The sequence below is a fragment of the Epinephelus lanceolatus genome, chromosome 12 (assembly GCF_041903045.1).
Source record: "Epinephelus lanceolatus isolate andai-2023 chromosome 12, ASM4190304v1, whole genome shotgun sequence".
Lineage (NCBI taxonomy): Eukaryota > Metazoa > Chordata > Actinopteri > Perciformes > Serranidae > Epinephelus > Epinephelus lanceolatus.
Window position 1 is genome coordinate 17032241 of NC_135745.1, and position 25701 is coordinate 17057941.

The 25701-nt window shown below is 38.9% G+C and overlaps 3 protein-coding genes across 4 annotated transcripts in view; 2 read left to right on the plus strand and 1 right to left on the minus strand.

Annotated features, from left to right (window-relative positions):
- Nucleotides 1-12693, plus strand: part of gipc2 (GIPC PDZ domain containing family, member 2) — a 20762-nt gene extending 8069 nt beyond the window's left edge. Inside the window, exons 2-6 of the mRNA XM_033650322.2 lie at nucleotides 7152-7337; nucleotides 9039-9219; nucleotides 9834-9943; nucleotides 10389-10470; nucleotides 11352-12693. Of these exons, the coding sequence (XP_033506213.1) occupies nucleotides 7152-7337; nucleotides 9039-9219; nucleotides 9834-9943; nucleotides 10389-10470; nucleotides 11352-11503 (711 nt within the window). The 3' untranslated portion in view covers nucleotides 11504-12693. The remainder of the gene's footprint in view (nucleotides 1-7151; nucleotides 7338-9038; nucleotides 9220-9833; nucleotides 9944-10388; nucleotides 10471-11351) is intronic.
- A 39-nt stretch (nucleotides 12694-12732) lies between these two features.
- Nucleotides 12733-20088, minus strand: txndc12 (thioredoxin domain containing 12 (endoplasmic reticulum)). Of its 2 annotated transcripts, XR_013492430.1 has the most exons (8): nucleotides 19902-20088; nucleotides 17973-18033; nucleotides 17620-17672; nucleotides 15802-15875; nucleotides 15579-15648; nucleotides 14002-14085; nucleotides 13205-13713; nucleotides 12733-13145 (listed from the first exon to the last, which is right to left on the minus strand). XR_013492430.1 is itself a non-coding variant. In XM_033650323.2 (7 exons), exons 1-7 carry the CDS (start codon nucleotides 19999-20001, stop codon nucleotides 13634-13636), a joined length of 522 nt encoding a protein of 173 aa, XP_033506214.1. In that variant the 5' UTR covers nucleotides 20002-20088; the 3' UTR covers nucleotides 12733-13633. The 2 variants fall into 2 exon arrangements, 1 of the variants encoding a protein (XP_033506214.1); XM_033650323.2 differs by having other exon boundaries at nucleotides 12733-13713.
- Nucleotides 20089-20507: 419 nt separating this feature from the next.
- On the plus strand, nucleotides 20508-25421 carry LOC117271455 (transcription factor BTF3 homolog 4-like). The gene is made up of 6 exons (XM_033649608.2): nucleotides 20508-20609; nucleotides 21141-21200; nucleotides 22461-22574; nucleotides 23201-23402; nucleotides 24716-24775; nucleotides 24961-25421. Exons 2-6 carry the CDS (start codon nucleotides 21147-21149, stop codon nucleotides 25005-25007), a joined length of 477 nt encoding a protein of 158 aa, XP_033505499.1. The 5' UTR covers nucleotides 20508-20609; nucleotides 21141-21146; the 3' UTR covers nucleotides 25008-25421.
- Nucleotides 25422-25701: the final 280 nt, after the last annotated feature.

A 25701-nucleotide genomic window follows, 5' to 3' on the forward strand; every position in this document is an offset into this window, starting at 1 on the left:
TTTCCATCACTCTCTCTGAGGATTGATGTGGTGGCGAAGACAAAACAACCACAGATAAAACCCAATATTTGTTATCATCTGTCTGGGACAGGTGTAGTGATGTATTAGAGAGACAGTCTGACCTCTGGTTACCACACAGCCCACTCTCCCTCCCTTTGTAACTGTAAATAGTCTCTAACAGAGCTACAGTAGCTGCATTGTTTCATCAACACATTCAGTAATCAGTTGTTTAATTCAAATGGATTTCAGTGTTTTCTTTATGCTTCCAGAGAGGTGTTATTGAAAGCAAGATTACCCAGTAAACCAGGCTTACTTCTGTCATTCTGGTTAATTTTCAGGAAATTCTGTTCGATAAACCTGCTGAACCAGTATTACAACCAATCTGACAGTTTTCTTTTCAGTTTCTCCCCTGCACTGTTATCACGACAAGTCAATCCATCACTGTTAGACAAAAGCTATAATTATTACATGCTTAAAGGGGCCTGTTACGCTCATTCTCAGGTTCATACTTGGATTTTGGGTTTCTACTAGAGCTCATGTACTTGCTTTAACATTTAAAAAACACCTTATTTTCCTCATACTGACTGTGCTGTAAAACCTGTATTCACCCTCTGTCTGAAACACTCTGTTTTAGTGCATGTCTCTGTAAATCCCCCCACCCGAAAAAGCCCAGTGTTCTGATTGGTCAGCATTTCTGGGTCTTCTGTATCTTGGCGTCATTGCACCATCATTAGCTGGGGAATTACTGTAACAGAGTATAGTGGCACTTTCTGCCGGTAAAAATCATCAAGAAAATCTTCTAAACCCCAAATTTACCACAACCACAAATGTTCCGGCAGTTATATGATCCGAAATTAGGCAGACATTAACTACACTGGCAACCAAGATTACATATTTCCCAGATGTTAGCATGTAGCTACATGTAGCAGTGTATGTAATGTAAATTTTGCAGTAGCATGCCTGGAGCAGATGACCATTTAAATAAATCCATCACAAGTTGTCATCAGCTTGTCTCGAAAGTAGAAGAAATGTTGGAAACAGATTATTCAGAACAGTCTGAAGCCAGAGGTTTTTGCACATTTAATTCATTATTTGAAACTTTGGCCATGTTTAATATGATCATCCATGAGAGAAAGTAAGGAATAGGTCCACTGCAAACTTCTTAGTATTAAGTATCTGCACAGTATTCCAGTCAACATATGTGTTTTTAAATGCCCTGCAATTTAAAATAAAGGTAATAAACATCTTAGATCCCTGACTATAGCCTAATAGTTAGTATCATTTTCACAATTAATAAATAAAACTAAAGAATCAGACACCCAGAAATCTGTCTGTTAAAAACACATTAAGAAGCAGAGAACCAATATGAAGGTATTTAAACAGTATTTAGTTGAGTCACACACAAATCCTAAAGTGTCACATTGTTATAGAATGTTTATCTTATTATTCTACTGTAAAATAAATGACCTAGCTGTCGTCCTATTTGATGCCTTAAAGTTGTTTATACAGTAGGAGCGCTATATGACATTCAAAACATTGATATAGCAGCAGACAAATATTTGCTATGTAAAGAATGGTGGAGTAATGACATACTGAGCAGAGAATGAAGTCACCCTCCCTCTGACGCAAGACGCTCCTTAGACGGTCTAGGTGCATGTGCAAGTTGGTGCACGTGAGTCCTGTGAGTCCCTGTGAATCCCTGTGAGTGTTTATTCCACTGGCTACCTACTTTCTCATATGATAGTTACTGCTGTCCCAACCCATTGTAGCAGAACAGCGTAGTTGCAAAGTGTAGCGCCCATCCTCTGTTTCCCCCCTCATGTTAACACTGTTAGCTATATCAGCACTGTTGCCAGTAGCCCCTTTAACACTGCCAGATTTTCCGCGAATGTTGCTGCGAGCGTTTAGACACACAGAGGCGGAAAGGCAAGTTGATCCGAGGTGCCCAATTTTCTGCCTCGTAGGGTAGTCATATTGGTGGAACCCTTTTAGTTTAAACAGACCAAGGCGTCCTTCCGCAACAGGAGGGGCTGTTGGAAGACTTGTGGGAGGAGCTGTTGATGACGCCGCACGTGCGAGCCACTGGCAGTGGATAAACAGGAAACAGCTGATAGCAGGAATTAGCAAGCAGTTAGTAGCAAGAGGGAAACACAAACCTGACAGACACTGTAAAGATGAGCAACTGAGGAGACAAGGAATAGCGCACCCTCCTTGCCCTCGCAAATGAAGAGGCCATTAACTGTCAGATGACAGAGGCGGTGAGGAACGAGAGAGAATCACCATCTGACTACCGCCACCTGACTAGCCGCGACTTTCCTCCCACGTCACTGTTTATGTCACACGCTGAGCTACACGTTTTGTTACTTGCTCACGCCCCCCATTGCCCCGAAAAAGGCGCATTCTGTATAAACAAAAGTAGGTAGGTGGCTATTTTCCGCCCACCATGATTTTGTTTTTATACTGCCAATGCTGAAAAAAGACTGATTGGGCTTTCCTGCAAATTTGCACAATTCCTATCTGAAAAGGGCTATTGTTAGCACTGTTCACACTGTTAGCACAGTTATCTGCTTGCTGTTGGCTCAGTCCCCTCCATGTTGAGAGCTGTGTTCAGGGATTCCCAGCTCAGACACTGAATCATAGATATGCTCTGAATGTTGTGCACAGCTCTGAATGATCATGTTATATCTATTCCTTTTATTTTCAGAAATTATACAAAGAAACTTACCTTATTGCAATGGTTTTGCTTGCTTTTGCTGCAGTATTTTACTCTTCATATTATATATTCAGTATGTGTGAACGTCACAATTTAGTCCTCACATGTTCATTTTGTATTGCTGTGAAATGATGTGATTAGTGCTGGAAAACTAGGATCACAGTTGCCCTGGCTTTATGAAAGAGATCAATATTGGTTGAGTTCGTCAGACTCACTGAGATGTGCTTTTCATCGTGAGCTCTGCTTCTCTGAGCCACCTTTATGAGACAAACCCTCAGCTGTCATTCTGAGGAATCTCACATCCGCAGTCAGGTAAATGATTACACCGGCTTAAATGCTGATGGATGTGATATCCTGTTGAAAACACAGCCACACCACAATACACACAGCTGACATCAGCATTCCCTGCTAACTAAATACTAAAAAAACATGTGACACAGAAATAACAGTAGACGAGGACAGGAAAGGAGAAGAACATGAGTCCACTGGTTACACATGAGTAATTCTCCTCTGAAAGCATGGTACCCTCTGTTTAATCTCTCTAACCCTCTTTCCTGCCATTAAAAGATCTGTTGAAGAGGCTGTTAATGGACAGACGCTCAGTTACCAAAGAAACAGGTTTCCCAAGTCCACACTGTTTTAATGCAGGTCATAACTCAGAGAGAGATACAATTAAAGGCGGTACTTATCCTACCTTTCTTCAAACACAGGCGGGAGAAGTGATCTGTTTGGAGAATACATGTGGGTGGAGATTTGTAACATTCATTAGATGTACTTTTACTTTTATGTTATTGCACAATATCTGCTTGACAAATCTCTTTCATTCTGTTGAATTGCAATTTATTTTTAGAGCTGGGGGACTGGTTGCCCGCACTAAAGGGGAACATAACTGCAGCACAAAGGTTACTTCTTTTTCAGCACAGTCATTAGATGAATAGCTGTGTTGTAGTGCACACTGGTACAGTCAAAAGGAATAACTTAAGATTAAAACGCAGCCTCTCCTTTGGGTTGTTAGTAGGGATGCAACTAACAAATGAATTCACCATTATTATGCAACGTTATGATGATTATTTTGTGATTAGTAGATTAATGAAATGTCAGAAAATCATGGAAATGTCCATTACAATTCCCTAGAGCCTTAGATAACATCTTCAGAGTTTAATTTTGTCCAAAAAAGAAACATTTGAGAAGCTGAAAATGGTTAAAACTGCTAATGATCATAGGCGTGGATTTTGGGGGTTTCATATTTGCAATGTGGAAACAAAACCTACACCCTTGCTGGTGATTAATTGTCTTGAATCGTTAATCAATCCACTAATTGTTTCAGCGGCAAGATGTTGAGATCAAAACTTTAGTTATAAAGTAATGAGTGCTGTCTTAAAAACTAGTAAACATCTCAGAGTATCCAATATCCAACAGGAAATGGGTTAGCAGAGGTGGTAAGCATTGGCCACAAAATACACTCACATTACAACACAGTTTCAACATGTAAAAGCACATATTGTACTCAAGTTAAAGTACAAAAGTGCTCATTATGCTGAGCGTTATATATGTATTCATGTGTAAAAATCATTTTAATGTAGAATGTCAAAGTGGAGATAAATATACTGTTGTGCAGTGTATATTTTGTAAGCTTATTTTTATTTTATTTTTTTAATTGAACCTTAATTTAACCAGGAAGTCTCACTGAGTTTGAAAATCTCCTTTGCATGAGAGACCTCGCTAAGGTAGCAGCCAAACAAAACACATTTTAAATGCAACAAATACAACATATAATACAAAAATTCCACAATAAAACAATAACTATTCAAACATAGTGGCCTCTCAAGAAAAACAAGCACATGTCTCTGTCACCACATTCTTTATGATGCCCTTAAATTCATCAATGGATATAAGTGTTTCTAATTTTAGATCTTTTTGAAGATTGTCCTGTTAAAACCCGGGGTAGGCCTACATTAAAAGCAACCATTTGGAGGAGGGTTAGTATGTTAGTGTAGCTGTTAACTACCAGAGCTGTAACATATATATCATGTATTGCAGCATCTTCATTTTCGAAGTAACTACTGACTTTGGATATCAAATACATGTATTGGTGTAATGTAGTGGAGTATTAAGTAATATAAAATTTGAGTAAATGTTCAGTTACATTGCACCACTACGCTCTGATGAGTTACAGTGCAGCAAACGTGTGATGTGATTAATCCAACCGTCACCCTCTGAGCTGAATCAGACAGATCCTGACACATCTCATCTCATTAGCAAAGTAGGCACTAAAAGACACTGTAAATGCCTCATATATCAAACATGTGGCCTCTGCTGTGTGACGCAGCTCCACTGCTTGTTTTCCCTGAATCTTAAAGTCCTCCTCCACTGAGAACAAAGTTTACAGTGACGTGGGGACATCTTGTGCCCACGAGTAAAAATTTGAATTGAAAATATAGGTGGGGAAAAGAAAAGAGTGTTTTGTGCCCAGCATGTTCAGCAGTGTTGACAGCAACAAGACCAACACAGAAAAAACAAACCACAAGTGTTCAAGGCTGAGACTGCACACTCAACCAATATGTAATATAATCAATGGATCAATTATCTTTTTTTAATACTGTTAACAACAGTGTGTTTGGTCTTAGTCTTGATTGTAAATTTAGGTGTGTCTCTATGACAAATGGAAAATATTTGCATATTCATTGATTCTGTATTTTGCAATGAAGGAGCTTTTAAGAATTATTAACTAGGTAATTTAACATTGTGTGGAAAAAATATACAGGACACAAACTACTATTCAAAAAATGATTACTGTATGCCATAAAAATGTAATAATTTCTTCTGAGGGTACTTTTAGTTTCATGCATGGCTCGATGCCTTTTTTATATCTTAGATTGTGTGATTCCTCTCCACTCTATTTTTACTCCTCTTTTGAGAGTGTTGACCCATGAGTAGCTCTGTCTAGGGTGATGGTGAACAGATTGCACTGCCTCTCCTTACACTTGCCCTTTCCCATGTGGTTATCAAGGTTCTGGTTAGTGTGGCGCAGGCCGTGGGAGGTGTAGTATCTGCCGTCGTGTGTAAGGTCGTCCGAGGAGAGGCAGTCACTCTGCAGTGTGTATGACACTGCATCTTAGCTACACCCGGCGGTGCGAGCACGCTGTGGCTGTCAGCTCAGCGGGAGGAGAGGCAGTGCTGAGAGCTGCTTAATGTAGTCAGCAGCCTTGGTAACCGGGTGTAGGCGTCCGCTGCTGTTCCTCCCACTCACTCTTGGGTAATGCCCTGGCCTGGGAGGGGAGAGGCAGGCTCTGTTATGGAAAAGAGCCATCAATTCATCTACAGTACACCCCTCCCTTGCCTCAAACATGGCCTCCTCTCCTCCTCCATACTCCCATTCTCTCTTTGCCCTCATCCTTCAGTGGCCTCCCTCCATTATAATCCCATTCTTTTATTGTCTGGTAACCCAAGGCAACGCACGAGGCCATGTCGGCTAATGTGTGTGTGAACAGCGCCTGTTGGTACACAGGAAGAAAAAAAAGCCCAAACAAGGCAGGCCTCGCTGCCAGAGGCTGATTGGTGCACAAAGGTCATCCTCCTGATGAACCAGTACGAATCAGTTCCTTTCTGCCATGCAACCCGGAAGTCAGACACTAAATCCTGGCTCGGTATTTTACAAAGCCCCACTATAAGCTGATCCCACAAAAGAAGTTGCATAAAGGCATAACTGATATGATTTATCTGAGTAAATAGATATAATAGATGTTATTAATAGCTTCTGTCTAGGTGAGTTACAGCACAATAAATGATTCACATCCACCAGCCTCCTCCTGGGTTTCACTGTCCAGTCTCTGTTTAAAGTGCTGTTAAATCAGGCCACTCGTGTATCGTGTTCCTGGTGCTCACATTTCCCTCGCTCTGTCCTGCCAAGACGTGGCAACCGCAAGGTGTGAATCCAGATTTAAGCATTTCTGGCACAGGAAGGAAAGGTCATTTTCCCCCTGTTTGCTTCATCACAGGCTCAGGATTTCAAACAGACACACAGCGCACACTGATGACACTGTGGGGCAGAGCAGGGCATAGCTGCATAACTTGGCTGCTGCATTAAAGACGGAGCTCTCTGATGAGTCCTGTATTTAGCATACGGAGGCAGTGCTCTGTCATCTACACTCAGACACTCTTATTTATAATCTGGCTCCGTTTTCAGACTGTGACTAAAACAGGAATGTTTTTTTTTTTATATGTTATATAAAAGATGCAAATGTTTCTGGGGCTTTCCTTCACAGAGGGGCCTCTTCTTCTTTTTTTGTAAAATTACAAATGATGAATAGTCTGTTTCGGTGCATATTAAAAGTCAAAGTAGTTTTTAAAACCACTTTTAGCTCAGTTTTATCTAATATGTGTAATGTTTTGAGTCTTGTAATGTACTATATCTGCGTACTTTGGTCTGTTTGTACAGATTCTGTTCTGCACCCTCAACACCCACAAGATTGACATGGACAAGCTGCTGGGGGGGCAGATCGGACTGGAGGATTTTATTTTCGCCCACATCAAAGGGATCAAGAAAGAGGTGGAAGTTTATAAATCTGAAGATGCTCTGGGCCTCACCATCACGGACAACGGAGCGGGATATGCATTCATAAAGGTAAGAAGAAGCTCATCAACATCGACCTTTATTTCACTTGCAAGTAATGTAACATACTCACTCAGGCACACAATGAGAAAAAGGAATTATTGAAATGAGTTAAACTGAAAGAAGAGGAATTTACGTTGTGTACCTGTTCATTAGTGGCTGTCTCAACATTTGTTCATTCCAGTGTCAGAAATTAAGCAGGGCTAGGATTAAACAGTAAACTGTGTTGATTGGTTTAAACTAAAAAAAATCAATAATAAGTCTGCCTTTTTTTCAGACAAAGTTATGTGTAAAAAAAATCAGGTCAAGACATTTAGTTTATGTTTCTCATGTGGGGATGCAACAACCATTTTTATTGTGAATCTATTGATTAGTTTTTCAGTTTAAAAAAATAAAGCATGAAGACTACAGGTACTGTAATTAATTTACGTTTCTATAAGGCTTAGTGATACAAGAACACTTATTATAAACTTATACAACTTAAAAATGTTAGATGCTTTTAGATGGAAAATAACCCAAATGATAGCTCATTATCAAAGTTGTCATTTATTAATCATCTGTTGTTTAACTAATCAAATAATCATCTAATTCTTTATCATCTAGAGATTTACTCCCATATAAAACCAATGTTATTCAAGTAAAGTAGTAAATGAAATGCACATTTGTTGCACACACTCAATATACAGCTGTTTTCATTTTTAAAATGCATGTATTTTACTTGTTATTAAAAAAGGGCATATTTTTAATTTTGAATTTCCATTTTGAATTTGTTAGTCTTTTTTTCTTTTCTCCTACTGTGTTTATTGGGACAGTAATGCATCAAAATACCGACACAGTTTCTTATCTGGATTGGTAAAGTGAAATATTAAAACAGACAACTGATTCCTGCTTCAGAGGAACTTTCTGGTCACAACTTTACAAATTTGCTTTCTTAGCAGAAATCACAATTCAGCTTATGCCTCTGTTGATACAGACACTGTAATGAGCTTATGTGGTCTCAGTCATCTCACTCCAGCATAACAAAGTGCTCACATGTGCCATCATGTGATGCCCAAACAGCACTGCAGCCAATTAACCTGACTGTTTGTGACACTTAAGCCTTGGGGTTTGATGTCTGAAACTTAACTATCTAAACTTCTTTAACAACTTGTAGACTCTTAAGAACATGAACAGTCCAGCCTCATGCAGCTTGTCTCTCACATCTGGACTGTTTTACACCTTCTGATGTGGAAAACTGTTGACTACAGAGGTTTATGGAACTAAATGTAGGTCAGGAAGCATTTACCAGACCTGCCTGTAGCTCAAGGTAACAGAGGAAATTAATTAAAACGAACAGGTTCCCTATAAAATATTTTATCTTCCTGAGAAGAAAAAGACCAGGAGAATATTATTCAAAATAATAAAAGCAGTGAAGATGCTCCTAAGCAGGTAGAGCAGATATATTTGCATCACAAATGTTTGTTTTCTCTTTTTTCCATGGAAGCATTTTTTAATAAGTCAAGTGGTTGTGCATCAGTGGGCCCATAAAAAAGAGAAATTTCTGGTATTACATTATGAAAGAGGGAACTCAGAAGACTCCTGAAGCATTGCAGCAGGATATTTTTACCCACACTCTTGGTTTGTTTGTGCTTTTGTCTTTTGTTTTTTTGTCCTGTGGAGTGTCATGAATATATAATATAATTGCATTTGTCACTGATTTCTTCTGTATGGCAGCGTATCAAAGAGGGCAGTGTCGTGGATGGGGTGAAGGTGATCTGTGTGGGCGACCACGTAGAGTGCATTAACGGACATAACATCGTCGGGACGCGGCATTATGAGGTCGCCCGCATGCTCAAAGAGCTGCCTAGAGACAAGTCCTTCACCCTCAAACTGGTGGAGCCGATGAAGGCCTTTGGTGAGTGAGACACAAGATGCAGAAAAGGTGCAGACACATCCGCATGAACACATTACACAAGTGACCCACATGGTTTAAGACAGGAGATTCACCCGCAGGATTCAGACACATCTGGACAGGATCTTGTGCTGCCACGTTTCCCAGTATGAGATCATTTGTGCATTTACAGGATCATATAGGATGTTTTTGTGTCTCAGAGACAAGTCACAGATGGTGATTGTTGGAACAGTGGAGAGACAAACCAAGATGGTTTTTGTGAATCTAGTGTGTTTGGTGATGGTGAGTCCAGGTCTGTAGGGAAGATGTATCTCTGTAGGGATCCTTTTAGACACTTAGATTTTTCATTAACAGGCAAAATAAGCACTGTTAGTAGATGTAAACTGACAGTGCGCACGTGCCCCGAGTGATTACATTACAGCCTGTTTGTCAGCTGCCTTCCGCACCCCTCTCGATCAGTACTGGATTTTGAAAATTGTTGTTCCCATTAGTTACTTGGATACAAAAACATGGAAAACTAGCATCCAGGTTTAAACATACCAAAATTACCCTTCAACTTCAGCAATGGGACAGTTTGCCAGATAATTGTGTAATATTGTTTCTCTTCGTATTGACAGAAATGCTTGAGCCCAGGTCAAAGGGTGCCAAACCTACCGACAACAAGATCGGCACAGGAAGGGGGACTCTGAGACTTCGCTCCAAGGGCCCAGCTACTGTAGAGGAGGAGGTAAGTTTCTTTAGGTAATCCTGCCTCAAGTGTCACAACTCAAGCATGCGAGTGTTGTGGATGTCCTACACTGGAAAAGAGGACTTTTTTCCAACCTTTGGAAATGAAGCTGTTGGCACTTGTTACAGATTCATCTTGTGAGGACTGCCTGGAAATTGTCCCTTTATGCTGCCAATATATTCTTAAAGGTTTTTCTCTGTTGAAGATACCCACATAGAAACAAACAAAAGATGGCACATACTCATCCCTACATTCTCACGTAATCTACATGTACTGTTTGTCCCCCCTCATCAATATAATCTGGAATAATAAACCAAAGTCAGGCTGATCTCCTGATCGTATTTAGATGAAAATACACATCATCCTGCGAAGTGCTGTGCACAAACATTACAGCAGTAAAACTGAGAAGGGAATAATTAAAACTGACTTGTTTGTTGTTTCCTAGCCAACTGAATTTGAGGAGAAGGCAGTAAAAAAAGTGGACGACCTCCTTGAGAGCTACATGGGCATCAGAGACACTGAACTTGGTGAGTATAAATATTCACGAGCCAATATCAAACCGTGCAACACTAATGTATGCTGTTCATTCTTACTGAGAGATCGAAGATGATTTGCCTCTGTGTTTTGTCATACTTAAAGGGACAGTTCACCCCAAAATCATAAATAAATGCATATTTTTCCTCTTAGCTGTAGTGCTGTGTATCAGCCTAGATTGTTTTGGTGTGAGTTGCTGAGTGTTGAAGATATCGGCTGCAGAGATGTCTGCCTTCTCTTGAATATAATGGAACTAGATGGCACTCACTTTTTACCGGACTACACCGGCTAACTAATTTTCATGTCAGAGGTCTGAAAGAAAGCAGCTGATATCTTGCGAACTAATTTGTCTTGTGAGTGTCCTCATTATGTTCATTTAGAGTCGATAAGATAAAATAAGCCTTTATTGATTCCCAGAGGGGAAAGTCAGGTAGATGATTAGATTGGTTAATTAGGCCTCGATTATCTCTCTCTGTGACTTCAGTCTGTATGTTACTCCATGATTTAGTCACATAGTGTTCTCTACAGAAAAAACAAAATATTTTATCATGCCACTCAACTGTTCTTTGCAGGCTAGAGCAGTGGCCATTGCAGTGTGTAGAAATATTGGATTTAAACACTGGTTTCGACCCTGGAAAGCATTTTTTTAAATTCAGGGCAGACAGTAGACATCTGTGAGATCATGAATTTAACTTTGAAGATTCAACCCACAGCTGAATAACACCTTAAAAATGTTTTTGTATAGGGAACGCTGTTACCAAATTTTAGACTTAGTTGAAGTTAATTTAGGAAGTAGAAAAATCTCTCACTCTGAGAAAGTCAGGATGTGAGCATATTTATGAAAAGTTATTCAGTCAAGCACTTGTGTCTCCAGCTGCTACGATGGTCGAGGTCGGCCGTGACAAGAAGAACCCCGATGAATTTGCCATGGCGTTAGACGAAACCCTCGGAGACTTCGCCTTTCCTGATGAATTCGTCTTTGACGTCTGGGGGGCCATCGGAGACGCCAAGCAGGGAAGATTTTAAGTTTTGCTCCTGCCTCCCCTCAAACACACACACACACACACACACACTCACACTCCCTCCTTCCCCAGCACACTTCTTAATATCCTCAGAAGCAAACTGGACAAACTTTAACCGGCACAAACGGGGAGGGGTGGACAAAGTGTAATTGTGTAGAAGTGAAACTAGCGTGTCATCTTGTAGAGATATCCATGAAATACAGTTTTCAACACTGAACCTGCCTCCTGCATGATGAAGACTTGGTGATTGATTCCAGATGTTTAAGTCTTTTGCACACACCCCCACCCCCTGAGAGACATCACTCTTAAAAGCTCATAATGTTGCTCTTCTTGTCAGAGCAGCAAACGTAGTCATCAGTGGTCTATTACACTGGTTATGAAATGGTATGTGCACATTTTAAATCCTAAAACAATCCCTCAGTTTTAATCACACATTAAAGCTGTGTCATTTTTAATAAACAGATGTATCACAGCTTTTTATAGACTTTTTTATATGTGAAAATGTTGCTGATTTTATAGCAGCAGCTGTGTAATTAGTGTAATTATAGTAATAATAGCAATATCTCTCTCTAAAGCAACCTTTATCTCCCTCCCATCTTTTGAAATGACCTCACAGTGAAGAAATGTCAGCGTTCTTTTACTTTGTAATTTTCTTACAACTCTTCTCTGTGCCCTTAAACACACCTTAGCTTGAGCCCTTTGTCCACCTGTCAAGAGACTGAGCAATACAGATAACAGAGGATTTATCTTTAAATGCCTTTAGCCACGTTTGACGATACATTCCACCAACATTCCTTATGTTTCTCATGTTGTTTGAGTCTGTCAGCATTGTTAACACGTCATGAAATGAGGCTTATTTAGAGTTGCACGCTTATTTTTTTCCCTGTAATTTATTTTATCATGAAAAATCAAATGCTGTAAAACATTTTTACACTGAGACATGGCTCTGTATAAACATGTGTTCTTTCCTAAATAAGCCATTTTGAAGGCTGTGTCTGGAATGGGATCAAATTGCAATCCGATGTCTTAAATAAATGCACTTGCATTAATGTAACTGCACTATTTAAAATCATTGTCAGACTGAATTTAAATAGTGACTTGATTAGTGTCATCCACTGATGTTAACTGTTATTATTTGACAAACCATAAGGGATCACTATTGTTGGATAGACAATAAAATTTGATATACTGTTATCACAGCTGTGTCATGAATGCATCCGGCTCACACACGACTCAGTACAACAAACTTTATTTGCACACTTGGCTGTGTACATGTATAAAATACATCAAGACACATAACCAATGTTTTCATCCCTCATTCAAGTTTAAAAAAAGAAAAACGAAAAAAGGAACAGAGCGGTGTCACTTCACGAGCAGAAAAACAAATCCAGAACAGGAAGAAACAATTATGTAAGATATAGCTAAATAAGTATACATAAATTGGCAGGTTTAAATGAATAATTAAGATTATTTTAAAGACTAGATAGTAGAAATCAGAAGTACAGAGTTGTAGTGCAGGGTAAATAGTATCACAGATATAACTAATGCACTGTAGAGGATCTTTGGAAGCACGTCACAGGAGGTGTTAAAATATTTATCTCGACTAGTATGAAGTATGGTCATTGCTGTTGGGTGAAAACACAACTCTAAGGTTTAAAATTAATCATAAAGTTGTGAACAAGGTGTTTGAGAAACTTCTTAAAACTAAGAAATTTTCATGGTTGTCTGGTGACAAACAAGGCAGTTACTTAGGACTTGGCATAATTCAGTAGTTTCCGTCCAACAACAGTGTATGTCAGTGGGAAATAATAGTTAACTTGGCTATTCTTGAGTTGGTTATATCCTCTACAGACAGTAAGTACAGTACATGGCATTTAATTAACAGTAGATTACAAATATACATGTTTTAAATCAGAGACAGCGACGGGAAAACGAATCGCGGTGCTGGAAAAACCGTACGGGACAGAAACAAATACTTAAGCACCGATTTTAATGGTTGGCTTGGTTCATTGAGGTGGACCCCACCATCTGGTGTATAATTAGTGAAGGTTTGGGAGTATAACAGGGCGCTCTGAAGCACAGGCTCAGGTGGAGGAAGTGTAGCCCTTACAGCCTGATGCCCGTCTCTGCCTCCTCACAGCTCGTCTCCAGTGTGACGCTGCTTAAAGGCGTCACCCGTCAGCTTCTCCTGAGCCTCCTTCATACCGGATATAACTGAGGCAGAAAATACACGCAGTGATTATCAACCTCATGATTAATCTCAAATGTTAGTTTTCTTTAATCCCAGCTATCATATTGGAAGAGAAAGCAGCTATATAATAGCTAACAGCTAATAGGAGTTGGACTAGACAAGAAGTTTGTTTCCTCTTAATACTTTTCAGACATGAACAGGGGTTTTTTAAATGTTCAAAATAAAGTATATTCCATTCAATATATTCAATTCAGTACTGCAGTGTGACAGCATATTTTCCACAGGTAAATGATAATAATCTGGATTGTTACCTTGTTCTGCGTTGCTGTAGAAGTACTTGTAGTTTGGATTCCCATTCTTGTTGGTGATTTCAGGATGGACTTTACCGCTGGGATCTGTGAGGAGTCAATTAAAAGATTTGGTCCAGTTATAATCCAAACAATATAAGGCTTAAACAAGCTGTTCTTTTCTTTATGAATTAATCAGACAGTTACTTGTTTGATTGGTTAATTATTGGTTATTATTTGGTCATCAAAATGTCAGAAAATAGTTTAAAATGCTCCCTAATGGCTCCCCAAAGCCTGATCGGACATCTTAAAATTGCTCTTTTTGTCCAATCAAATGTCCACAATCTAAATATAATTAATTTCTTATTATATAAGAAAGAACAACACCCAATATTAGCAACTGACAACAAAGAACCAGTAAATTTTGGGCACTTATTCTCGGAAAATTCATCTGCAGCAACTGTATGATTAAGTCATTTTTGCCTGTTAACTAACAGATTAATCAACTTATCGTTTCATCTTTAAAGCAATATATTCAGTTGTTGTGTAACTAACATGAAAGAATTTTTAAATGTATCAGACCAATTTTAACATTGGCATAACATATTCAACACCACATACACAGGATATTTTAATCCACTCAGTACAGTCAAAGGTTGCCTGCTTCTACCTGCCATTCATTGTTCTGTCAAACACCTTAAAAGATTTGAGATGTGTCTGATTCATTAATTTATTTCTGTGTGGTCTAATATGCACTGCTGTTAATTACCAGTTCTTGTTAAAGGGTAACTTCAGTATTTTTCAACATGGACCTCATTATCCCATTTTATTTTGTCTGAATGCCTAATGGGAACAGCAATTTTTGAAAGTGGTCCAGCATTGGGTGAGTGGGCTGCAGAGGCAGCCATGAAACAGACTGCAATGTAACCATGGTCGCACCATCAATTTACATCCACTAACAGTGCTTGTTTTGGCCACCGATAGGCTCAAATGTTATTTTAAGTGTTTGACAACATAATGGAAAGGATCCCTATAGAAATAGATCTTTTTATTATGGAGTAAGATCCCGATCTGTTTAACCAGAAACAGCCCCAAAATTGCAATCGCCAATTCCACCAGACTCCATTTAAATAGTGGTTTCAGGGCCATTTTTGGTTAAACAAAGGGAATCTTACTCTTCAACAAAAAGGTCTGTCTCTGTAGGGATCCTTTCCATACGTTTTCAAACACTTAAAATAATAATTCGAACATGTCAGTGCTAAAAATGGGCACTTGTAGTGGATGTAAACTGATGGTGCGAACATCCCACAAATGGTTATACTGCGGCATTTTTTTGGCAGCCCTATCACTCAATACTGGACCAACTTCAGAAATTGTTGTTCCTGTTAGTCACTTAGACACAAAACATGGGGAAAAAGCATCTATGTTGAAAAATACTAAACCTTCCCTTAAAACAGTTTGCTTTCATGTGCAACATCTCTGGCTTTTCAGTGTCTGAGAACATGCTACTCAAACTTTATCAGGCAGGAACTGTGCTATCAGTCTCTCCAAAGGAATCCCACTAAGTGTTTGCATTAAGAGTGACTCAACCCCCTCCGTACCAAGGAAAAGAATCCGAGGAATGTATCCACCATCAGGGCTGAAGGCGTCATCCTTTGGCTCCTCTTCATCCTGTGCAAATAAGAGATAACAGTTTATTTATAAGCCTTGAAACAAACCTGAATCATCTAATAATAAAGGTTAATGTTGGCTAACAGTGCTATCATAAGACAGAAGTTAACTGAACCCCGGTTAACTCAAATTAACCAGTCGAAATGTCCTTACCTCCAGGTTGATCATGACAAAGTTGTGTGCAAGCTCAGAGATTTCCTTGGACTCAGCAAATTTGGGCTTCAGTGCTGATGGAAAAGCAAGAAAATACAATTTAATTGTTATCTTGTTTTACCATGAAAACAAAAGCCAGCTTTAATAATAATTTCCTGTCTGAATTGTTTGCCCACATTACAGATGGTGGTTTGACTGAGCGTGTAGGATGGGCTTACTAATGTTTATTCATCTGCATACAGTATGATACCGTTTGTTTGCTGTCTAAACAAAGGAATACCTCATATGTCAGATGTGAAAGTGGATGTAAACAGTCAACTAAATGTGAGACTTTAATATTTCTTTTCCCAGTAGCATATTGTATTGTTTTATTATTTAAAGTCACTCAGCATGCTCTTATTGGTTTAAGTTTGTTTATTTCAAATCAAATGACACCTCATGTTGTATTTGTGTTCTATAATTACACTGTAAAAACTAAATACTAATAAATATATATACACCATATAAAGAAGTAAGTGACTCAGCAAAAGTCACATACTATGATTTAACTTATAATTATGCTTTTAAACATTTAACTGAACTTGATTCATGCAAAATCTATATTCCCTTCTGGCGCAGCTGTAAGTCAGAGATAACATGCCTTTACATGGTGTCGGAGTAAATCGGAAAAATCAGTTCCTAATTGGAAAACTTCACGTAAACACCCCCTCAAGTCAGAACAACTCGGAAAGTGGGCGAATTCTTTGGTACCCAAGTTGCCATCATGTAAGTAAAAATATGGCAGATGAAAGTGTATGTTCAGTTGATGGTAACAAACTTTATTAATTCACATTTTGCATGTCAGTGTTTTGCTCACATGGAATTTATAATATGATATTAGCCTATAACTGACCATCTGTCCATGCAGAGTGACCTAGATTAGTCAGGTAAAGCAATATTTTAATAGTTTTAAGGAGACATACTGGTGCAACAACAAAACCACCTTGTGATATAAAACTGCAAACTGTAATCAACATGTTGTTTAAATGCTCTGGACAAAAATACAACACATCCTTGTAGCATCCATGTTGTTTCCACATGACTGCGTAACGTTCATAAACGCACCAAAGTCGATGCACACACCCCAAATCGGGAAATGGGACCATCCCAGGAGCACTTGAATACAGCATAACATACAGTAGATTGATGGATATATTGCCCCTGATTGGGGCAGTCCAGGCAACTCCTTGACTTATTTTTCAGGTCAACTCAAAACATTTTGGCATGTCACAGTAGGAAAAGCATGTGTATAAATAATGGCCTTAACGATGATAATTTAGTCCCATCCAGCTGCTTCAGTTTCAGGGTTCTGGTATTGTGCATGCAGGTTCACTGTCATGATTTACTGGGACACTTGAACAGAGCAGAGATGTCATTAGTGTTATTAGCTGCACCTGTGCTTTTCCTACTATGACAAGTCAAGATCTGTGCTTTGAACATTACCATGGTTATTACTGTCTCTTGCTTAAAGGTGTAATTAAGCGTAGGAGTGTAAATTGCTGCTCAAAGGAAGTGTTTTTAGCAACCAAATGTCTTTGAAGGGCTTTATAGACACTGAATGGAGGAATTATTTGTTTAGTCACAACAAAACACAGCTGGCCCTTTACAGTCAGGAAACACTGGACATGTCAGGCTGCATTTATGTGTTTAAATAATATCTTTTTGTTATCAGACATACTGGAAGGTGTCCTACATGTGACTGTTACACATCAGTCAGACATGACGGGGCAGTTCCTAACCTGAGGTTCTTATACTGAAAGGGAGAGAACATTGTTTTACCTTTGCAGGCTCCACACCAGCTCTTGTGGATGATAAGCATAATTGGCAGCCCGCTGTCGATGCAAACACATGGAAACACTTGTCAAGACCAAAACTGTGCACTGAAAACTGCTAAGTCTGACTTCAGTTTGTAACACTTGCAGCTGTAGTAAATAAAAAAAAACACTCATCTTTGAATAAAACATTGAGTAAAAGCGACTGATATCAGTCTGCCCCAGTTATTAGAGTAAATGCAGACGTGCGGAGGATTTCTTTGAAAGCTGCTGGAAGCCTCAGGGCCAGTGGTTGTGCAAAACGCGGCTCAGCGGGGTTTCAGGGAGTGTTTGTAATATTTGAGCTCTCTGTGAACTCACCTAGCCTCTGCCTCTTTCTTGCCATCATCCAGCGTCCTCCAGTGGATGTTATCTCCAAAGCCTGCAGGCAGAAATGAATTAATGAGCACACCAGCACTGTGGAACTGGTATTATATTTCTACAGCAGGGTGGGTCTGCCCTAAATACAGGTTCAACAGAAAGAAGTGTGATGAAACAAATGAATGGTGGTAATTTAATATCAAGCTGTGGGGAAATAAGGACTCTGCCTGCTCTGTTACCTGTAACTACCTACAGTGAGCAGCTCGCAGGTTTGTATGGTGGCAGCGGGGACACGTCATCAATACAGCAATAGATTATATTGTGATGCCTTCTCTTGTTATACTGAGACAAAGGTGTAACCACATGCTGTACAGCTGCCTGTTTTACATAGGCAACATTTCCTGGTGTTACTGTTGTACTCTTTATAGTATGTGAGAGTAGTATTTCTGTATATAAATACACACAATCATGAGTAGCATATGTATAAGCTATTGTTTTTGGAATAATTACGTTTCTTTCACAGTTGGAACCTAAAATGTTGGTAAAGGATGCAAGCTCTTTATGCAGGTGTCCAGTGTACAAGACCAATTAAACGACATTAATTGGAGTAATTAAAACAAGAAAGACTGACACAAAAGGCAAAAATACGATGTTTGGGACTTGTATCCAAAAGTTAAATGTCATCTTGACATTGTCAGTATGTGTGTTGTTGTTAAAGTCTTGCATGTCTATAAGAAATAATTGGGTGAATATGAAAACAATATAACTGAGGTTATCATTCTAAGTTTTCTTCTTCCAGTTACAAGAATGTTACACATCCCAGATCATCTTGCACAATTTCTTATGATCTGTTTGCTTTTAGACAATGACATTGGTATTAAATATAATTACTGTATGATTGCTGTTTCTACCTCAGGAAACCTCTCACTACAGTGCTGTAAAATCGATGTGTACACCCCTTGAGAACATTGTGCAAAAAACTATTTAAAAATTAAGGTTTCCTGATATCAGTAATAAGAAAAGTTTAGTTTAAATTCAAGTAAATGAAAAGTCTTTTGTTCACCAGGGCTTAATGTCTGTGAGAAATATTTGATTTTAACTCATTTTACCAATCAGAGTTCAGTGCTATTCAGCCCCACACAAAGCTGGATCTCAAAATGTCTTAGTTTTATCATATTCCCTCTTTGCATTGTGATACACCCCTCAATATAGCTTGTACAATTGTTTACCATTTATATTTCAATGCTTGTAATATGTAACACATTAACACTGATGTACTATTCTGTACAGTTCTTTCATTGCTTATAAATGATGACAACTTCTGCACCTTAATTCATGTTTTCTTCCTATTTCATTTTAAATTTCAAGGGTTTCATTTGCAAAAACATATCTCTTAATTATATTTTGTGCATGCAAAGGGATATTGACTGAACTGGTGTTGGGCTGTTTTAATGGGATACCTCAATTTCTTCATTTTAATTTCATACATTCTGGTTTATTTATTTAATTGCTGTGCACTCAGGGGAATACCAGTCAAACTGGTATTCGATTTAAAAATGGGGTGTGACTGTTTTTGCAAATGATATTCATTTTATAAGGAATAATAAATGTTTGGCATCTAAAAATGTCCAGGAAAAATAAAGTTTGGTCTCATTTCAATGCAAAAGCCGCTAATATTAAACATTAGCATTAGATGAAATAATGATGTTGGCAATAAAACAAGTTAGCTAACCTGAAAAAGAGGAAATTAAGAGTGTGTGTGTGTGTGACAAAGCACCAAGTCGTTAAAGTACCTGTCCAGGACACAGACTTTGAGATCCAGGATGCTGATGCAGCTAGCTCACCTCTGGCTGTGGTAGCGTAACACTATCAATGACCAGCTCACACTCGCTTCAGTTTCTATATTTAATTTAAAAAACACAAACTCACCTTTTCCGCTGGCTGCTTCGACAACCTCTTGAAAGCACGTCAAAGACAACAAAACCTGCAGGGACGAGAATAAAACAATGTTCGCTAAAGACGTTTGCATTTCGACTGGCCTTTTCTTTTTCCCTCACAACTGACGATTAGAGGCTAATGGCAGTGACTGTTCATGAACCAGAGACCCGGATGTTCAACCGCTACATTTCACAATAAAAGTCTAGACTAATAAAGTTGTCATATGTTGTGTGTGGGTGTGCGCGCGCCCGTGTGCGCGAGGTGCCCCCTCCTCCTATTGGTCAGCAGTGAATCATTTTCCGCGTTCACATGACGTCACATCCACACAACCGCGTGCTCCTGCCTGCGGCTTTAGCTAGTCAAGCTAGACGACGAAATATCAGGAACGTACCGGAAATGATTTTGAAAACAAAAGTTTAAAAGCCACAAAAAGAGTGAAAAATTAAGATATTTGGTGATTTCAAGCATTTCATTGCACTACAATATATTGAAACTTACATTTTACAATTTAATATTAATAGGTGTTCCACATAAATCAAAAATGTACTGTTGCTTTGAGTCAGGATAACTTTATTATGAAAGTATTGACAGGAAGTACTATGTATTGCTGCTATCTTGATGCAAGTTTAAGCCGCACCGTTTCGGCTTCATTAGTAGCGTGAGGACTTCAACTGACAGTCAGTTAATTCCCATTAAAAGGTAAAAAAAAACATATTTTACGTTGTCGTTAACATTTTAGCCGGTCTGTTTTATCATTTAATCTGAAGCGGACGTTAGCTTTTTGCCTCGCCAGGAACAAAAAGTCAGGTCGTGTATCTTGTTTAGCCACTGTGCTAATATTAGCTAAATTAGCCTTCAAGCGAGTTAGCAAACGAACATTAGCAACAGTTAGGTTAGACATAAATGTAATTCTTAAGATTTGCCCCTAGATATTTTTTCCCATTCAGTATATTTTGGTTAATGCCGACAGTCAGTATGTCTGTAGTATAATTGTCGGCTGATGTGTTAGCAGTCTGCTAGCTTGGTGTTAATGTGTGGAAGTGAGGATTATTGTAGCTCTCGATAATTGTGTCCATTGCACTTCAGCAAGTAATCACGTGCTCCCTTAGACTGCTTCTACTTTTGAAAACTGTATATTGTTATTATTATAACGGTATATATCAGTTGCTTTTAGATGAAAAGCATGAGAATAACATCATGTTGAAATTGTTTTCTGATTCACTTCAACAGAACACTATGAATCAAGAGAAGCTTGCCAAACTCCAGGCACAAGTGCGGATAGGAGGGAAGGTACAGTCTCCTACTATTTATGGATTTACTAACGTTATTAAATCTCTTATACTCTGTTGACAAATGCCAAATGTTGACATCCAAATCAGGGCTTTCTGTCGTTGACACAGTTGTTGCTCTTTTTAAGAAGTGTGATGGCATTTAGCACCTGCCAGGTCTTTCCTCCTGACCTCAGCATTCCTTTTATGGGAGAGAGCATTGGCCTCCTCACTTGTGGCCTCTGTGGCTTTGTTAATATGCACTGTGAGATCTTCAGCCACACACTAGGTGGCGTTATTTGTTATTTTTGCTCTACAGAGGCTTTATGCCTATTTCCAGGTTGCACCACACTGACATTGTCAAATAGTGTACTTATAAACTCACATTACTTTTCTCAGCCATGCAGTTTTTTATCCTGGACATTTATCAGTTAGAATTGATAGTATGCAAAATCTTTGTCGCTATTTGAGTTGTAAAATCCCTGGTTAAACATAAGTGGTTGAGTAAAAGCACAATAGGCTTTAATTTGTTTAATTTGTCAAATTAACCCTATTCAAACTAGTGGAAGTTAAGTGGAACACCTGGAAATAGCAAAAATACAGTATCTCAACAAATTAAAGACAGAGCACTTTTCTTTTGCTGCAAATGGCCTTACAATTTTCCAAGTCCCTTTTACTTATAAAGTTATTTCTAATCACATAGCCACGGTAATGAAGGCTTTTTAACTTTTTGAACTTTAACGAGGCAGTATTGCTTTGACTTTTGGGGAATCAGTTCTCTTTTTTGTGGGCAATATTTAGCTTACTGGTGCATGGAATCCATACTTTTTGCTTCATTACTGTCAGATCTAATTAGTGCTTCATTCCTTGTTTTTCAGTGCAGTTGTCCAGGCTCTTTTGACTTACTGACAGAAGTAGAAAGTACACAAACGTATGGCATTTGTACAGATTTAGTAAAAACATTGTTTTGGTGAAGCTTGTTTTGGGCAAATTACTGACTTTAAAAACACGAAGTATGCAAAAAGATGCTTTTGTACAATACAGAAATGTGTAACTTGTTGTGTTAACCAATTTTAGTCTTGTGTTTGAAACTCCTTCACCACAGCTGTTATCTAGATATGAGAAAATGTGTCCAAGTTAAAATGAAAAATTGTCCCATACACATTAAAAAAGTCTGATATGACCCAGTGGTATATCATACCAAATGTCACCGTGTTTGACATTTTGGTAAATTCAGCCACCTAATCCTTCCGTTGGCATCCACATCTGTTTACCCCCCTAGGGAACAGCCCGCAGGAAGAAAAAGGTTGTTCACAAAACGGCAACAGCTGATGACAAAAAACTCCAGGGCTCGCTGAAGAAACTGGCAGTGAACAACATTGCGGGGATAGAAGAGGTGAGCTATCAAAGGAGAACTAATGTCAGCGCTGTTCTGTAGATGTACTGTTTTGACTTTTCTTTCTTTTTTTTTTTTTGTCGGGGAGTCCTGAAAAAGAAAGATAAAAGACAGGGAGAGCCCAACCAAAAAGCTTTCCATGTCATCTAGTTTATTTTTAGAGTGCTTTTATCCAACTCGCATCAAAGCACAAACAAACAGACGCAACTTGAGGATAAGACATTAAAATGATGCACGCAATTCATTTAGTCTCATTCATTCATGCTGTGGCTCAATTTTTTTGTGATTTACTGTGAAGTATTAAAACCCTGCAGATATTCACTCTGCGAATCAGACTAAGAGCTAATTTAAGGCAATGTTTACCTGTTAAAGGTTTATGTCAGGGAGTTTTTTTTTAATCTAAAGTGAGGGTATAAGGATAGAGGGTGTCATATGCTGTTTAAGTTGACGCACAGCTGTGTTTTCCATCTCAGTTTACCCTCTTTTCAGTTGATTATTTGTCACATGTCACCTTTACATCTAAAACAGATACCAAAAATAAGTACCCCTGACTTAATGTCTTCATGTTGCATCTTCTGTCAGGTTGTATTGGCTCTAAGTCCGACTGTGGGGTTTTGTTTCCTCAGGTGAATATGATAAAAGATGACGGGACGGTGATCCACTTCAACAACCCCAAAGTTCAGGCGTCTTTGTCTGCCAACACCTTTGCCATCACGGGCCACGCCGAGACCAAGCAGTTGACAGAGATGCTGCCAGGCATCCTGAGCCAGCTGGGAGCCGACAGCCTCACCAGCCTGCGCAAGCTGGCCGAGCAGTTCCCACGGCAATGTGAGTACACACGCTCAAACACACAGTCACAGGCACAATGTCAGGGTTCTCTGTGGGCGCGTAATATCAGGGATAGTCTTAGAAGTTTTAGAGGTGTCTGCAAAGTCATTAGTCTCCCAGATGGGGATAAAAGCGCTGTAGTGAGAGAAGTGACCACCTTCCAACCCCAGCACCAGAGTTTTAGTCTCCATAAATAACTCAGACATTTAAGGGCGCTGGTCGTGGTTGAAATTTTCTAAGACAGAAACACAGTATGAAGATGCTGCCTTTAACACAACAATGCACTTATGCAGATTTTTCAACAGCTTTCTTTGTTTAGAATCACTGGAGAATCGGTAAAGATTCAATCTGTAAACGTGACCTAGAAAAACCAGTTATAGCAGTGACTTAAGAGAAACCGAAGAGAACAGCAAGGATTATAACATGGTGTCTGCATGTTTGACAGAAGTCTGAAAATGCCTTAAATTCACTTTTATATATATTATGCCTTAAAGTCCTAGTGCGTAGGATTTACGGGTGTCTAGTGGCAGATATGGTGTGTAATATTCAGAGCTATGTTTTTATTAGTTTATCCTCACCTGAAACTAAGAATCATCGTGTATCGGTTACCTTAGAATGAGCGGTTTATATCAACAAATTAAGCAGGTCCTCTTTCCCAGAGTCCACCATGTGTTTTTCGCAGCCACAGGAGCCCCTCTGCGACAAGCAGTATCAGAATTAAACTGCTTTATTCAGTGTTTTAACCACTTAAATCACTAAGTGTGTTTGTTTTGGAGAGATAGAGACCTCTGTGGATAATTCAACTTCCTGTAAAAACCTCCTGAACATGTGGATCTTAAGTTATCAGAGATAAAAGGTGGGCACAGATTAGCAGATGCTGAGCTAGCAGCCCGCCTTGACATGCCAAACTGTATCAGAAAGACAGTGATTTGTAACATGAAACTGCTTTATTCAGGGTTTTTACTGGTTGTAATCACCTGATCCATTTGTTTTGGAGAGGAGGAAACCTCTTGAAATAATTCGGCTCCCAGAAAAACCTTCTGAACAATGAACACTGATGGAATTCTAACCGGGAGAAGTTTGAGCTGGTTGTAATCTTCAATCCTCACCTCCAGCTGCCACTAAATCCACCTAAATCATACACACTGGACCTTTAAAGCACTGCTAATGTCATGAAATTTTTCAATAAGATTTTGGTAGAAACAGGGGGACATGCACACCTGTTCAAATCTGCAGTAATGATCACATATTTACTTTTTCCAACTTTTAGCTTAATTTTTGATGTACTTTTTTTTCCTTTATATATTTTGCAGCAATGGACATGAAAGCAGTCAAGGAGGAAATTGCAGAAGAGGAGGACGACGATGTACCAGGTATAGATGTAGATGACTATTGCTTAAATTTACTGAGAATTTAAAGTTGAAATTTGTTTTCAAATGCTTACTGTCAACTCTTCAGTAACACAGTTTTAGAAATGAAGGATAATATCACTCACATCCGTTCACAAATTGCTTCCAGAACAGAATCCTGATGTGCTTTGTTGTTTTCTGTCTCACAGATCTCGTGGAGAACTTTGATGAAGCCTCAAAGAACGAAGCAAACTGATGAATCCCATTACTCTTTTGCCTCCATCAGCCGTTTTAATTTTTTACCTCTTACGGACTCGCAGAGGGCATTTCCTCTTGTGGGGAAACGTTAGTTAAAGGTGCAATGCATCATCATCTCCGGAGACGTGAACCACTCTGGTATAGCCTGCCACAACAGCACAACAACAACATGCAGATACAGTAGGTTTTGATTTCAGTAGGCTGTGATATCGTGGACACACCGAGAAACAAGGATCCGTACGATTCCTCAGCACCCAAAGGACTCCAACTACTTTAGAAATAAGCTTTCTACATGGATACACGTGACTAGTATTTAAGAGATTGTTTATGAAATTACAATTAAAAGTGAATGAAGAATTCGCTTTACATCATAGCGGTGATTATGAATTTAATAAAACATTTTTGGGCTATGGATGCATCTCTTTATTACTTGATTTCTCAGATTTGTTTTGGCCCCCAGGAAGAATACTTGTCACCTCAGTGTCTGACCAAAAAAAAGGAAACAGAGTCAGCAGTATAGTATTTCCCTACATGTCTGCCGTGATGAGCACATTTGAAGTAGCGGTTCAGTCCTTTGTATGTGAAGTATTTGTAACTGATGCTCATTTTATAAATAGAATAAACAGTTAAGCCAATAAATGCCCTGCGGTGGGCCTCTTCCTTTACACTTCCTTGAATTCATAGATATCCGA